Source organism: Arachis hypogaea, chromosome 12 (assembly GCF_003086295.3).
Source record: "Arachis hypogaea cultivar Tifrunner chromosome 12, arahy.Tifrunner.gnm2.J5K5, whole genome shotgun sequence".
NCBI classification, from domain to species: Eukaryota; Viridiplantae; Streptophyta; class Magnoliopsida; order Fabales; family Fabaceae; genus Arachis; species Arachis hypogaea.
Window position 1 is genome coordinate 6,301,924 of NC_092047.1, and position 17,901 is coordinate 6,319,824.

The 17,901-nt window shown below is 32.9% G+C and overlaps 1 protein-coding gene across 7 annotated transcripts; it reads right to left on the reverse strand.

The window, feature by feature from the left end:
• Positions 1-8,589: 8,589 nt before the first annotated feature.
• LOC112726587 (uncharacterized) lies at positions 8,590-17,295 on the reverse strand. Of its 7 annotated transcripts, none has more exons than XM_072210124.1 (9): positions 16,976-17,293; positions 14,621-14,878; positions 13,748-14,527; positions 12,672-12,860; positions 12,072-12,167; positions 11,822-11,984; positions 11,568-11,697; positions 9,721-11,487; positions 8,590-9,607 (listed from the first exon to the last, which is right to left on the reverse strand). In XM_072210124.1, exons 2-9 carry the CDS (start codon positions 14,799-14,801, stop codon positions 9,179-9,181), a joined length of 3,735 nt encoding a protein of 1,244 aa, XP_072066225.1. In that variant the 5' UTR covers positions 14,802-14,878; positions 16,976-17,293; the 3' UTR covers positions 8,590-9,178. The 7 variants fall into 7 exon arrangements, with proteins under 7 accessions (XP_072066225.1, XP_029146362.1, XP_072066224.1 ...); XM_029290529.2 differs by having other exon boundaries at positions 14,621-15,251; XM_072210123.1 differs by having other exon boundaries at positions 14,621-16,772.
• Between the last annotated feature and the right edge of the window lie 606 nt (positions 17,296-17,901).

A 17,901-nucleotide genomic window follows, 5' to 3' on the forward strand; every position in this document is an offset into this window, starting at 1 on the left:
TTTACTTAAATAAACTAGTGAAAAATCAATTATACTAGATTGTCTTAAAACTGAATTCACTATTAATTTTGTTTTTTCTCTTAATATTTATATAAAACGTGGTCTTTGTTTAAAATTTTAAAGAAACAAATATAAAATTTGCAAAATCATCACGATTTGTGAAGTAAATTTGTTAGTTTTTATCAACGTTTATATTTTTTTAAGATATTAATTTGTTAATTTTTATTTAACTAAAAATTATTTGTTTTTTAATTTGTATATTCACGATTATACATATTATTTGTTAATTCTATGATATAAGTTTTAAAACTAAGGAAGAAATGACATTGAAAAGCAGAAAATGTAAAAATATAAAACAAAAAGAGTCACTCGTGTTTTTTTTTATATTCATGTAAAATTACGGTAAAAGATATTTTAATCATAATAATGTATAAAATATTTTTGTATTAGATTACCAATGACGGATCTAGGATTTTTAATATGGAGGGGTCGAAATATAGACAAATTTTTTAACTTTTTTTTTATATTTTTTCATTACATAAAAGTAATTTAGGAATAATATATAGTTATTGAATTAATTTTATCCAAATATAAAGTAAAAATCTTATAAATTATTTTTTATAATATCATTTTTGATATGACAATTACATAAAAGAGACAACAATATCGATAATATATTATAAAATTATAATGGACCAAAAATTTATAATGTATTTAGTTACAAAAACTATTAATTAAAATTACTTGAAAAAATCATAAATTATTAATTACTTAAAAGGTATAATACTGTTATTAAATATAAGATACGAATATCAAAATAAAATGATAGTTAGAATTAAATAAGTTAAGATAAAAAAAGTTAGGTAATTTTTTTTTTTAAAATGTAAAATTAAACGAAAAACTGAGTATTTTTTTTACAAAAAATAACATCTAAGATACACAATATAATTATCAGAACATAATTCTGTAAGTCATTACTAATATTTTATATAATAATATAAATGTTAAATATGTTATTATTAAAAGAACAAACAATTTTTCTTAAAAATAGATATAGAGATAAATATATAAAAATTAATTTGATAAGTATAAAAACTTGAGTGTATAATCTTAAATTGGTTAAGTAAAAAATATTAGAGAGCTAAATAATTAAGATATATATAAATCTATTATATAATAAAAAATTAATATATAAAGTTATTAAATTACATAATATTTTTTATTTTCTTAGACATATATCTCATATGTAGACATAGTTTTTTAAAATTTTTGGATGGCCAAGGCCACAACTATCTCTTACATATTACAATAAAAGATAAAAATAGAATAAAAATAAATAAAAACTGAAATTCACATTTTGTATTTGACTGGAACTCAAATAAAATTACATATCTACAAACATATAAATTTAAATCATAAATTTTGTTTTCGAAAAAAGTAACTTATATATAACCTTCTAATGTGGTATTTCAGTATAATTTTTTTATATTTTAAATTTTAAAATAACAAATAATTATAATAAAAAAATTTATAAAAGTCTAACCAGATTTATACAGTGTGATTCTAAAAATATTAGGGCATAGCATTAGTAAAATTATTATTTCTCTTTTAATAATAATAATAATAATAATAATATAAATAATAACAAGAACAAAAATAATAATAACTATGATAAAATCAACAATACTATTTAATAGTTATTTTTATTTAAAATAAAAATATTTTATTATAAAATTTTAATATTTTATAAATTTATATTTTCGTATAATTCATGTCACAAATATATTAATAATAAGAGCTCACATAAATATTACATGATTTAGTTTTTATTTTTTTAGATTATTCTTATCATTAATAGTTCATGATCTTTTATTAATCCAACATTATAATAGATTTTCACACTAAGGTCCAACCATTAAAGTTTTGGAATTATTTACTCAAAAAACACTAATAGATTTTTTTCTTCAAAAAAAAGTCCACATGATATGTACATTATTTTTGTCAGTTTGTTTACTTTTTTGTCCTGTAATAATCACTAACAATAGACTCATCACTCTAACTAACAACTTTCACCAAACTCTCCACATGTCATGTGTTCATTAGTCAGTCAAAACTTAGTCACTCTTAGCCACTATAACTTTGGCCACCAAAGACCTACCCTTATATATATATGTTCTTGTATAAAAGCGATCTCCGAGATATAACTCGTTCTATTGGTGCTTGAACTTGCTATTCCTTAAAGGGGAAGGAAGAAACGTTGTCTTCTTCTTGGGAAGGCGGCGTTGGATACCTGCAAAGAAATTCCAACGCTCAAGTAAGTAAGTGTGTGGGAGTATTCAAAGTAGAATGGGATGAATTGCGTACCTGTGACTTAGTTGATCACTAGTATATATGGAGTGATTCTTAAGCGGTTATTCGTATCTTGTTTGTTTGGTTTGACGAAGTCTCTTAGCTATTATTCCGATCGTCGGAGTAATAGTGGTTTGGTGGGAGAAATATTTGGGGAGTTTTATCTCCATGTGTAGAATCCAGTTCTGAGATTGTTGTGGTGGGCCAGGTTTTGAGTAACGGATCAATATATATATATATATTTTCTATCTTTGTAAGAAGATACACCGCTTCTAGGGACGGATTCAGAAATATTATTATGGGGAGCCAATAATATATATAATATTAAAAAATTATGTAAAAAATTATATAATGTAAGATGTATTACAAAAATATACTGATAGAGAATATATTTTAAAGTACAAAAAATATGTGTGTACTTTTACTAATGAAATAGTCGATTCTTCGTATAATAAAATTCATCGATAATAAAATTTGTGTCAAATTTTTTAGTAATTTTCTTTTCAATATAATTAAAAGACAAATTAGTAAGAAATTCATCTTTCATTTTGTTTCTGAATCATTCTTCACAATATTTATATGTAAAAAAAATTTTTCAATTATAACAATTGAAACAGATAGAATTAATACCAAATAAATAAAAAAAGATAGTCACAAGCACTTTATGAGATTTGAAATATTTTATTTAATTAAAAAATATTAGTAATAATATTTTTTTAGATTTTTTAATATTATTACTTATTTTTAGATATTAAAAATTATTAATATTTAAATTGGAATAGACTTTTATTTATATTAAACTAAATACTAAATAAATTTTTTAAAAAATTAAATTATATTTAATAATTTATTACTATTAATTTTTTTTTAAAAAAAATTAGAGAATTGAGGCCTCCACTCGTCTCTCATATATCCGTCCCTAAGACCCTGACCGCTTCCACCTCATATTGTGAGGAAATTTGAATATTTCACTACCAATGATATATATCTTATTGACAACATAAAAAATACAATTATTACTCTAAAACTAACCAAGACAACGGACAAGTATTTTTTTATAATTAAATTATCCATTTTTTTTTTCTTCTTAATTAATTAGCTACTTCTTGGTTGAATATCTTTATTTTACTTTTATATATAAAACTGCATGAAAATATATTTAAAAAAAATGAAAATATGAAGTTTGAATCTTTTAAAGTGAATTTTTTATGGATATTCAATATATATGAAATTTTAATTTATATGTGAATCAATTTAAAAGATACTTAAAATTAGAGATTTCTCAATAGATAATGTTACTTCAATACCCAATTAAAATTATGTGAAAAATCGTATTTGATGAAAGTCGTATGTACAGTTTGGGAAGAGATCTTTCATATTTTTCGAGATCCATTCTATAATATGAGACCAAAAAGCTAAAATAAATCATTTTAATCCTTAAAAATTATAAAAACAAAAGAAAAAAACAGATTATCCCTTCCACGCTCATGTCACCGCGAAGTACCATACAAAAATCACAAAATTCGATCCAATTTATCATAATCGATTAATATTGCATTATCAATTGCGACATCAGTGGCAAAGAAACAATAATAGGCTAATAGCAGCAACAAGCAACAGTAGGTAGTCTAGCAAAAAGACTTGCAAGGACTAATATAAAGAGAATATATCGGAGTCGCAAGTGAAAAAGTTCGTTATTCCAATTATTAATATATTAAAAAATACTCATTAAAAATATTTATTATTGTACAATTTCATTGTTAATTCTCACTTAAAAAGATATACATATTTTTCATCAGGTATTTCTTATAACTAAACTATCCATTTTCCATTCTCCGTAATTAATTTGCTACTTTTTTGTTGAATATCTTTGTTTTACTTTTATATATAACACTGCATCGAAATATATAATAGTCTTGAATTATCAATTTCGACACCAACGACAAAGAAACAGCAATAGCAGCAACAAGCAATAATAAGTAGTCTAGCAAGAAAAGTTGCAGGAACTTATGTAAAGAGAATATTTCGGAGTAACAAGTGAGAAAGTTCATTGTTCTAACTATTAATATATTAAAAAACACTCATAAAAATATTTATTATTGTACAATTCCACTATTAATTCTTCACTTAAAAGGATATAGATATTTTTTATTAATTTATAATATATTTTATGATTTTGTAAATTTTTTGAGTTATATAATTTAAAAAAGCACTCAATATTTTTTAGATAAATCATTTGCTTCATCAATATTATTTAACTAATTTTTTAACTAAGTCACCAAATTCAATTTTCATCGTACACTTAATATTTATATTTTTTTTTACAAGCATTTTACAGATTAATGTTTACGGTATATTAACTTAATATATAAATATATAATGTTAATTTTTTACCATTAGAACAATTAATAATTAAATATACTAAAATAGGTGGGGTCGGCTACATGGATCAAACGACGCTATTGAATTTTATCATGTATCATGTTTACAGAGAGACTATTTACATGTACATCTCGTTTGACCACCTCATGGATGATATTCTTAGATCTTTCTCTGCCTTTCACCCTTTATCCATCTTTCATCTCATCCACCCTCCTGACTGGGTATTCTGTCGGTCTTCTTTTCATATCCTCTTTTTCACAATAGGTGTTACTTCAACTCTCCCTCTTATATCTTCATTCCTTATTCTATCGAATCGCGTATGACCACTCATCCATCTTAACATCTTCATCTCTGTCACACTCAGCTTATGTTCGTGTTCTCCTTTGACCGCCCAATACTCTGTACCATAAAACATAGTCGGTTTGATAACAGTGCGATAGAATTTACCTTTAAGTTTTAAAGACACTTTTTTGTCACATATAAAACCAAATGCACTTCGCCATTTTGACCAATCTGCTTGGATCCTGCTATGATTTACATCATGTTCAATCTCTCCATTATCCTATATGATGCACTAAAAATACTTAAAACTTTTAATTTTTCGTAGGATGTTTTCTCCAATCTTCACCTTTGTATTGGGGTTTTTCCTTCGGCAGCCAAACTTACATTCCATATATTCCGTCTTGCTACGGCTCCATAAATCAAATTTCTTATTTAGGTCTTCTCTTGACTCTCTCATAAGAACGATATCATCGACAAAAAGCATGCACCATGGCACAGGCTCTTGGATATGCTCTGTGAGTACTTCCAACACTAATGTGAAAATATATGGACTTAAGGACGATCCCTGGTGTAATCCTATACTACTAGAAAATTCCTCTGTCACACCATCTTGAGTCTTTACACTAGTTGTAATCCTATCATACATGTCTTTAATGGCACGAATATAGGCGATCCTTACTCTTTTCCTTTCCAAAACCTTCCATAAGACCTCTCTTGACACCCTATCGTACGCTTTTTCTAAATCAATAAACACCACATGTAGATCCCTTTTATTACTATGATACTTCTCCATCATTCTTCTTTATAAGTATATCGCTTTAATGGTGAATTTGACTGACATAAAATCAAATTGGTTCTCTATTACGTGTCTCTTGTCTCAACCTCCGTTCTATCACCATTTTTCATAACTTCATGGTATGGCTCATAAGTTTGATCTCTCTATAGTTTCCGCAACTTTATATATCCCTTTTATTCTTGTAAATAGGTACCAAGGTGCTCTTTCTCCACTCATTCGATCTTTGACTTTAAAATCTCATTAAAAAGTTTGGTTAACCAACTAATATCTTTTTCTCTCCAAGGTCTTTCCAAACTTCAATCAGAATATTATCAGGTCCTACTGCCCTGTCATTTTTCATCTGCTTTAAAGCCTCTTTTACCTCGAAGTCTCGAATCCTTTGATAGTAGTCAAAGTTTTCATCTTCTTTCCTCATGCATAACCGACCAAGACTCAGAAGAGTCTTCTTTCCTTCATTAAATAACTTGTAGAAGTAGCTCTTCCACCTTTCATTAATCTTCTCCTCTTGAATCAAAACTTCTCCATCTTTATCCTTTATGCACTTAACCTTATTCAAGTCTCTCATTCTTCTTTCACGGCTCTTTGTGATTCTATATATACATTTTTCTCTTTCTTTCGTGGCTAAAGACTAGTAAAGACCTTCATATGTTCTTGTTCTTACTTCACTTACAGCCACTTTTGTCTCTTTCTTAGTCACCTTATATTTTTCCCAATTATCTGCATTGCGACACAAAGACCACTCCTTAAAGCACTTCTTTAATTTTTTGCCTTTATCTTTTCTTGTACACTCGCATTCCACCACCAGGACTACTCCTTATCTCTTGGTCCTATCCCTCTAAATTCACCAAAACTTTCTTTTGTTGTTCTTCTAATAACTTCTGCCATCTCCCTCAACATCTCCTCCGCGCTTCCATCCCCATCCCACTTTGCCTCTTCTCCTACCCGTCTTAGGAAACTTCTTTGTTCCTCACCGTTCATCCACCACCACTTCGTCCTTGGGTTCTTCGTATGATGTCTTTTCCTCAACGTTTGCTCAACGCGAAAATCTATACCAAGCATCCTATATTGTGTTGTTAAACTTTTTTCCGAAATAATTTTAATTTACAATTAATGCAGAATTTTCGATCGACTTTTCTCAATAAGAAGAAGTTGACTTGAGAGCTTGTCATGCCACTCCTATAGGTTATAAGATATTTGTCTCTCTTTTTAAAATATATATTTGCGATGAGAAGGTCAAATGTTGAGAAAAAGTCTAAAATATTTAGGATTTAGGATTTGGTATTTATAGTTTAAGATTTATTGTCTATGATTTATATAGTAAAATATATAACTATCTTTCAATAATTTTCAAAGCAAATTAGCTGAAATTAAATATTGCTAATCTAAAGTTTTTTGTTATTTTTATCTCAAATTAGGTAGTTATTTTTAAATTCCCATCTATATTTAAATTTAAATTATGTTCCATATATTTTTAATATCAGTTTCATAAAAAAAATTTCATTATCCATATAAATCAATTTTCTATTACGTTAATCGGTTAATTATATTGATTTTTTATGTTAATCCATTTTAAATTTTTATGTCATATATATTTGAAGGCAGAATTAAAATTGTAATCAAATAACAAATTTTTATAACTTAAACAAATAAAATTCAATAGACAAAATTGAAATAAAGTAAAATAGTTGAATGTTTTCTATGTTGATTCATTTAATAAATATGACAAGTTAAATATGTATAATTTATAAGTCGTGAATTATTTCGTTAAATTTTTTGTTTTTTCTTTTTTATTATATTATTAGGATTTAAGTTCATTTTTTTATTTTACATAAAAATATTACTTTAGTATTTAAGTTTTTAAGGTTTAGTGTTTATGTTTATGGTTTAGGTTTTAGGTTTAGGTTCTCGGTTTATATTTTTATAATTTTAGGTTTTATGGTTTAGTGTTTAGGTTTTTGGATTTTATACTTTAGTATTTTAGGGTTTTAGTCATATGATTTTTAATTTAGGGGTTTGGATTTATGTTTATCGTTTATTATTTATGAGTTTATTGTTTTTTTTTTGTTTTTTTAATTTAGAGTTTAGGATTTCATGGTTTAGAATTGTGATATTTGTATTTTGGAATTAGAGTTTTCGCTTTAATTTTTAAAAAATTTTTTTGTTAGGTTTTAGGGTATGCGAATATGGGTTTAGATTTTATGTTCAGAATTTGGCGATTAAAATTTAGGATTTAGTATTTAGGGTTTAGAGTTTGAGTTTATGATTAGGATTTAGCGTTTAGGGTTTAGAGTTTTAGTTTATGTTTAGTTTTTACTAGTGAGGGTTTTTGTATTTCGTTTTTCAGTTAATCTGGTTTGTGATTAATGTGTTATATTTTTATTTCTGATACAAACTTTATGGTTTATTAGTTTTATTAAATAGTTTGAATTATTTTTATTGCCGCAGAGAGTCATTATCGTTCAATTTTTTTAGGTATTAAGAGTATTAATCATTTGATATAAAAAATTATTGGTTTAAATGTAACTTTTTGTAAAGTGAATATGAATTTAAAAACAAGTTATGTAGGTAAACAGCATGTAATAAATTAATAATTGAATCTATCTTAGAAATCATTAAAATTGTTGTAGTTTTATTTTATAAAATATTAAGTAATATTCATTAAAATCAATTATACCTTTGAATTACAGAATTAGTATGTGATCTGAACTCCGGAATTCAATTCTTCCGTGCGTTGCACGGGACATTAAACTAGTATATATCCAAACCTAATATCCCAGCCATTTAAAAAAAATTAATTAAATAATGAAAATGTTCATACAAGCACACCTTTTGGGTATTGAAGTAACAAGAAAAGAAGGGTAACCTTTTCTTCCTCCTTTGGAAGTGAAACGCTTCCGTTTAACATAAATGAAACACAAAACAATTTGTCAAAAACAATGTTGTGAATCCATGTTATGTACAGAGTCAGTTGACAGCAAACTACTACCTTAGATCCCTAAAATTCCCTGTAGCAGTTTTCCTTTAATATTTGGCAGTGACACAAAAATGAGTACTCCGCCTCCAACCAGCTTGGTCCCCGTTCACTTCCATACATTGTTGGCGGACTAAAGTCTGCAGTCTTCGGCGCAGCACATCAATCTGCTGCACAAAATTGCATGAACCAATGCGTGTCTGACGTAACAATGTAGGCCTTATCCGCACTGGATGCTGGTCTGTCCTCCAAGGCTGTGCATATCTTTGTCTCGGGCTCATACAGCTCCGGCCGATCCAGTCTGCGAGCTTTCCATGGTGAGAGATCACAGAATTAGGAAGTCAGATAGCCCCATAAATCCCCCCCAAGATGGACAATAATGTGCAGATAAGCCATGGTTACACATCTCTCTTTCCCCCATTTCCAGCAGAGTTCTGCTTCTTCTGTGCACCATACTGCCAGGAATCTCTGGATTTATCGCCCATATGGTCAAAATCGTCTAAAGAATTCTCCATTGGATATCTTGATGATCGATGATTTCCATTTCTGAAGCTTGCTGGTGCACCCATCTTTTCATCATCTTCACATGGTGGGCCCATCCTGGGATCCCCATGCGCCTCCATTCCTCTAAACCTTTGTCCACCTGATCTCATGCCCCTCATATTTGAGGAAGCCTTACCAGGCAGTGGCGTGTAAGTAGGTCCCTTCGATACCATAAAGTCCTTCGGAAGGGAGTCCATCTCCATATAGCAATTTCGGGATTTTGCATCAGTAATCAACGCAGCCCAATCATCAGATTGTACCAGAGCATTTGCATTTCCCATGACCTGTCAATGATAACAAACACTTTTAATACCAACCAAAAAGTGTGCCAGTCATTAGGTAAACAAACATGAATCCATCATTAAAGATTAAGGATGCATTAGAAAGAGATACATACCCAAAGTGCCCTCCTTGCACGTGTAAGTGCAACATTCATCCGTCTAATATCTGCAACAAAGCCAACACCATGACTAGAAGCACGCACACACGACATTATAATGACATCTCGTTCTTGACCTTGGAAAGCATCTACAGTATTAATATATAGGTCCTTCCCTTCTTCTGAATTTAAGACTTCCTCAAATTCACGCTGGAGGCATTTCAGCTGCAGCTTGTAAGGAGTAATTATGCCAACACTAATCTTTCCCATACCCAAAGATTTCAAAGTTTTCTGAAGATGCTCATACAATCGGAGACAAAATTGTGCTTCATGTATGTTTTGATAAGAGACTGATCCACCCCTGTGAGACTCCCGTCCATGTCTGATATCATAGAATATATAAGGTCTAAGTAAAGGGTCCTTGTGGTATACCTCATCAGGCAATTTAACCACGCTTTCACTGTCAGTAAGGCGCCCCTGATAGAAGTACCTAGAAGGGAAATCTCGAATTTGGGGATGCATTCTATACTGCACAGACAACAACATTGTCGGGCAACCTGCTTGTTGGAATCTCTCAAAAAGACTCCTACTGTACATCAATGTTCCAGCAGCCTTGCTAATAACTGTAGCAGGAAGCTGCTGAGGATCCCCGACCAGAACACATCGAGCTGCACCAAGAGAGAGGGGAGGCAGAACTCCCACCTCACTGGCTTGAGCTGCCTCGTCAATGACCACCATATCAAAGCCATGGGAAAGACGAGAGAACAACTTGCGACCACTGCTGGAAACTGTAGTGAAAACTATCTCTGCTTCATTGGCAAAACTGGCCTCCAAACTGGCACGGGCCTCTTCCAAATTGAAACCACTACCAGGTCGGAACCTACTTTCCAAAAGGGCAAGGCGAGACATCTCAACTAAAACCTTGTCCCTTCCTTCAACTACAGCAGCAAGATTTTGCAGTAGAGCATCCCGACTCTGATCCCTGGCCATGAGAACATCAGGGTCTACACCAACAGATCCTTGGGAACGAACTGCAGCGGCAGTAGCATTAAGTTCTCTATGAAGACAATGTAACTGCTGAGTCAACTGAGCCTCGCGATTCTTTAACTGATGCATCCATCCAAGAACTTCCTCCCGACTCTTGACCAAAAGCTGTTCAGTTCTACGTTCAACAGAAACTGCTTGGGCAGCACGTGTCTGAGAATCAACCCCAACTCGAGCCACATCAGGTCGATATACTTTCATCTCACCATCAATAAATCCACGATCAAGGACACGAGCAAGAAGCTCATCAGTGGCAGCATTAGATGGAGCACAAACCAACATTCTAGGTTTGGGGACCAACTTAGGCAAAGTACGCAAGAGATTCTGGTTCATGTTTTGAAGAACTTCATCAATAGATCCCATGGGTGCATTATCTGAACTGATCTCATTAGCTTGCTTGTAGCTTTCCGGGGCTACATGCTTAAGCAAGGAAGTGTAGTAATGCTGATACTGCACAAGGTGAATCACATTCAACATTCCCCATACAGTATGCGTCTTTCCTGTTCCTGGAGGTCCCTGAACAAGGGTAAAGGGCCACGGTTCTTGCCTTTTTGTTGTTCCACTACTTGTACCAGCAGCTGTATGCGTAGCAGCCCATTGGATTGCTGCCAACTGGGGTTCATTAAAGGTCCTACGAAGATAATCAACAAAGTTTGGTGTAAAGCATTCAGGCATGGCTGGGGTCTGCTGCTCATATTTAGGGAAGTGTTCAGGACTAGGCCGAAGGATAGCAGTTTGCATCTGCATAGTGAGAGGGAGAAATCATCAGTTAGAACTGTAAGACCACAACACAATTAGAAATTGTGTGTTTCATCATATACCTGTGAATTTAAGCGACGAAATGCATGTAGAGCAACATACTCCCTCTGTGTGGTAGCAAGGGAGCCAAGTATCGTGAGATACCAAATGCTTCCGATTTGAAGTTTTCGTATGATATGATCATCATCAACCCTACAAGAATGAACCATCTTTTATAAGTAATATTATGGAAATATTGAAGTACATAAATAAAATAAAATAAATGAAAACTCAATAAAAAAGAATCTTTAATGGCAAGCTTAGAGTAATCAATTGCCTGATAGGATCATAAGAGTCCCCAACATAATAATGGAGAATTGCACCAGGAGGATCACGGGTATCAATTGGTATGTGTCGCCTAACTGTTCCAACCACTCGTCCAGTGATTTCCACTTCCCCATCATCCTGAGCTAAAGATGCACTGCTCTGCTTGGACCTGACTGCTTAACATAATGAAACTGTCAATTGAAGAACATTAAAGAATTATCAGAACAAAACAATCCTATATTAGATATTCCACAACAAACCTGATCCAGGCCTAGGAGATGATAGGACTGCAACATCTCCCTCCTTAAATGACCATTTGAAATCATGTAATGGAAGTAGTTTCACATCATACCATCCTAAATAGAAGACAAAAAATAACAAAAGCGAAGTTTAGTAGTTAACCAATAGAGAACCAAACTATAGGATTCAATGCTTTAAGTCTCAGCAACAAAGCAAAAATCACACTCATTATAAGGCTAAATATAAAAAATTACAATCAATCAAGCACAAGAGGATATTAAATCTATTGAACATGAGACCATAGTCACACAGACCGCAACATGTTCCAGTCTACGAACATGTACATGGTCCGCCACATATAAAATATGTTATGTGGGAAGTAAACCCATGACGTTCTGGTACGGAGATGAATTGGGAATTAGTATGCGCAAACTGGTATGCGGTATGTCACCTAATTGGTGAATTCATTTAACTATGGCCGAGACAACGAAACTCTCAGCACAGTAGGAAAATTTAAGTTTATATAAAGAAAGAGCTGTCTATACAGCATAACCAAATTGTTCACTAAAAGAAATAAAACATCAACATGAAACAAAACAAGCAAAGAATGGTATGAGTACCTCTTTCTCTTGATTCATTTGCTTTTACTCTCATCATAATATGAGTATCCCTTGATACTGTCTCCATTGATTCTTCCCATGTACTGTATAATTGAGCCCGACATTCCTCAAAGAGTAAAGGTTCAAATACTCTGACATACTCTTCGACTGACTCAAACCGTCCAGGGACACATTGTAGCTCAGTTTCCTCTGGACCACAGGAACTTGAATCAGTTACCAATAAATGAATAATAAGAAAACTTTCTAAAGGAAATAAAGGATATCATACCAACTAATTATTTAGAGAGACAGAGAGAGAGAGAGAGGGGGGGGGGGGGGATTAAGCAAAGAAGAAATCACAGAGCAATTTACCAGCAACAAGTCCATTCAAGTTTTACATTTGCCAGTAATAGTATATACTACACCATAAGGCCTTAGCAAAAAATTATTAGGAGCCAGCTACATTAAATCAGGATTTTAACACAAATGGATATGTTTAACCATGCAATCCAATCAACAGCTGCATTATACTCTATTCTATCCATTTCTATCATCATTATTCTATCCATCTTATTTGCTCATGCTCTGATACCCACACCATGGACACGATGATTCTCAACCTATCTTGCACGTCCATTTATAAGACACAAATAACCCTCTGGAATCTTCACTAAGCTACTAAATGATTATTATAATAATAAATAATCATAAATAACAGACAGAATTAACATAAAATTCCAGATTGCCCTTCCACCTGTTATCTTTTCTTCTTTATAAAAGAAACAAGCCAACTTGAGAATCATAACGCAAAAGAGGCATATGATGGTGACTGGATTACACAAATAATTCATGTAAACCAGTGGAAGCTATCAAACCAATATCAAATTTCATTCCAAAAACAACTGTCATCACCTTTGCATATGTCTCCAGTGTTATGACTCTCACAGTGTGACAACTGGAGGAAGGGAGCAACAATACGAGAAAATCAGAAACAACATAAGGGCAAAACACAAGAGAAAAATTCTAATAGAAAGCAAAAAAGCTTATCAATCACTGTAAAGATTTGCAGTAGTAGTGATAATAAAACTATTTGATACCTGGGTGGTGCCAAAATTTTTCACTGGTAACCTCCCGTATAAGGCGTTCAACAGATGTGTCTTGGGGCTGGATGCTGACAGGAGTCTGCTTCTTCATAGGAGCATGTTTTTTGTTTCCCACCTTGACATCATTGGAGTTGGAGCTTTGACCAGTCTGTCCCAACTTCCTACTTGAACCAAGTACATTCTTCTGCTGTCTTGAATCTGTTGGTTGTTTCCATGAACCCTGTCTTGGAATGGGTGGTAAATTAACCTCTGCCGGAGGTTCCGTCTCACTGTTTAGCCTCCTAGACCTACCAAGTGGTCCAGAATTATCACCATTAGAATCAGCTTTAGGTTCATGTAAGTCAGCATGGATGCCACCTTCAGCAAAAGATGTCTCAACCTGTTTCTGATCCTTAGCTGCTCCAACACGCTCAACTTGTGCAGGAACATTACGGACCTCCTTTACGGTACGAGTTATAATAGGGGATGAAAAATTCTGCCTTCTTGGTGTTGAAGATTTCATAGGACCTGCCTGCTTGACATCTTCCAAGTTAAGAAACATAGTCTGTCTATTTCGTTTCTTTCCCAACATTTCCTCTTTGCGCTGGTCAATCTTTCTTTTCCCAGGATTATTTGCACACCTAAGAGCATGACTAGCTTCAATACCTTTCACTTCTTTTTGCTTAGGAATTAAACTGGGCTCCTCTTGAGCATCATTAGAAGCTTCACTTTTTATACTGCCATCTGAATTTGGGACAATGTTGCTCTTCTGTTCAGTAGAATTTGACTCTAGACCTACAGAGGCACGGCTACTCTTTTCATCAATTGTACTATCAGGACCTTTAGTATTACCAGACTTGCTTTCAGAAGTAATATTGCTAGACTTACTTTCAGAAGCCACTCCACCCCCATCCACCATTCCAGATGTTGTTTGCTCTTGGGACACTTGACTTTGTTGGAGCAAATTATGAGATCCATTTACATCAGCAGAGACCTCGTCATCAGACCATTCCCCTTCTTCCCTCTCTGTGGATTGAGCAGCTGCTGAACTTAGTATCCGTGAATCCATAACTTTCAAATCGTCCTCTTTGCCAGACTTAGAACTAGCATTTGTATCTTGTTCTTCTGCTCCCTTCGATACAGCATCTACATCAGGGATACAAGAGGAGGATTTAGGCCGAACAAAAGGTTGAAATCCAGAGACAGATGATGCGTGTGAAAAAGCATGATTATTTATTATTCCTTGGGCAGCAGATGATGCTGCAAATAAATCAGAAGAGTTAGGATTTGTTGATGGCTGAGTCTTTTGGGGCTGGAGACAAATAATACCATCCCTCTCATCATTATCTTCTGCAGGTGGCTCATTGAGATCAAATAATGGCCTTCCTCGAGAACCCATCTCCTATGCATATGGATACAAACTAAATTCGGATTATATTCAAGTTGAACGGGCACTATACTTCTATTCTTTTTAACAGACAATGTCCATGACATGCCCACAATGAGGAAATAAATGGATCTGCAAATCAAGCACAAAAAAATACTAGTCTATAAATGCCTTAATCAGACCAAACACATGATCATCAATTATAATCATCTCACAGTTGACTAGTTGAGTACCATGTAGCAACATGTATAAATGCATATAACATTTAGAACACTTTAAGCACATACTATTTGGATGAAATACATAGCACTCTCGCACCCTGCCTAAATGCAACTACACCATTATAACAACAAACACACTAACACCATAATTTACCAACCCAAACCACTATAAGATACAATCAAATGTCAACCATTATCCAGTTATCCACCACATGCAAATTCCTGATTAAGATTCAAACAAATCAGAATATCAAGACACAAAACAAGCAAGAGGAGAGAAATCCCAAACAGCACATCAAAAAACTAGAAAAACAACTTGCAGCACTACTAAATCCTAACTGCATCGTAAAGCTAAACTTAACTCAATTTTCCAATCCCACTCTTCTCCAACAAAAAATAACTCCCTTCAAATGCTAGAGAACACGAGACATAGCCCCAATCAAACGTAGCTGAATCAAATACAGATACTCCAAGAGCTCAATAGCAATCCTCAACTCTTATAATCACGGATAAAAAAATCCTCTAAATTTATATGGAAGCCATCAAAACACTGAGTGGGGCCTAACTTATACATCTAGGGTTTCAATACCAACCAACTCATCAAAAACCCTTCTATCAGAACCATTATTCCCTTACAAGTAGGATCTTATCCTCAAACTCACCCTCCATAACAAAGATCAAACCAGTTTGTTCATTCCCCCAATCAAAAACCACACCAGAAATAATGGCACAAATAAAAGTGGTCAACCCTCTCTATTCATTCACTTCTTACCGTTGTGAGAACCGAACCGGTCAGTAAACCGGTCAAGGGACAGATATTTGTCTATAATTTATTATTAAAATTCACAAACAAATTCAAACATCAAAGTTTATAATTAAAAAAAAAAACACACATGAATGATAAGCACATAATATCCACCACAAAAAAAAAAAAAAAAACAATAACAAACAAGTTTTCAAGTTTAATTGATATGAAACTAGTCTAATTTGGCTGTATAGTTCATAAAAGATTTCAAGACATTATTTTTTTTCCAGAACACAAGATTTGAACCAATTCAACCAACCAAAACATTAGCACACCTTTAATTTGTATTGTATCAAAATTCAGATAATTATTTACTACAACTATCCAAAAAAGTCAAAGAAATAAAAAAGAACAAAATCCCAAGTTGAGAATGAGGGAGTCAGAGACAGAAAGATAAGCCACACATAAGAATCATAAGCATAGGCCAAACAAGAACAATTGGCCTAACAATTCGTCTGTACTTGTTATCAAATCTCTCAGCAAAATCCAACACTTTCATATTGTTAAACATCTTAAACCCATATTGTTAACCATTAGTCAGGTGCATCAACGCCCAACAGAAACATAGAAAAAAGCTTTCACCAATAGTCTGGCGGTAGAGATTTTGAAATCAATTCCAAAATGTACCTGGCATGTTTTGAACCAACAATAAACATCACAAATCTGATTATTAATTTTATTTTATCAGCAATCAAATGAACAGTATCATAAAATCAGATTACAAATTTATTTGAGTTTAGTTTAACCTATAATTTTAGAAATAAAATAAATGAAATCATAAAAAAAGGGGGAAAAAACAGTGGCAAAGAACAGAGTGAAGCAAGCAGAACCTTAGCAGAGAGGCGAGCAGAACGGCGACGTCACTCGAAGAAGCAAGCAAACGTCACTCGCGGTGGAGAACGGCGAGGCAAGCAGAGGCGACGACGGAGCAGCCCTTCGGGGCGGCGACACAACAGCTCCGAGCAGGCCTTCGTGCGACGTCGAGAAGAGGATCGAGGAGAAGCGAGCAGACCTTCCACGGCGTCGATGGCACCCGCGGTCTGTCTCCGCCGGAGGAAAAGAGTTCCGCGATGGGATGGTGGCTGGGTTCGTTAGGGATGGATTCGTCGCAGTGAGAGAGAAAGGGGCGTGGGTGGGTACCCCGTACTGGGTAGATCTGATACTCTTGTTTATTTTTATAGATACCATTGAACCGGAAAAACTCGGCCGGATAAGTGGTTCACCGGTTAACTGCCGGTTCGAACGATTCTTAAGTCGGTTTTTTATAAGACGGTTCTCCTATCAATCGAACCGGACAGGTAACCGATTTTCAGTTAATCTGGTTGGATTGGGCGATCCGGTTTGATTTTGTAACATTAATCTTTTTTTAAGAGTAATTATCCAAATTAGCCCAAAGATTTTAAAAGCTGACATTTTAGTTCCCAAGAAAAATTAATACACAAAAACATCCTCAAAGTTTTATTCCGGCAGATAAATCAGTTCCAGTTCATTTTTCGGCAGAATAATTACCCAGATCAGTCCCAAAGAATTTTAAAAGCAGACATTTTAGTTCTCAAGAAAAATTAATACACAGATCAATCTCAACGTTTTTCTCCGTCAGACAAAACAGTCCTTCGTCTAAAAAAAAGTAAAATAAGATTATTATTATTATTTGTACAATAATATTGTACCATAATTTTTTGTATTTTTCGAACAAAAATAATGATAAATTTATTCATTAGATTCTTATATATGTATTTATAATATAAAAAGTATA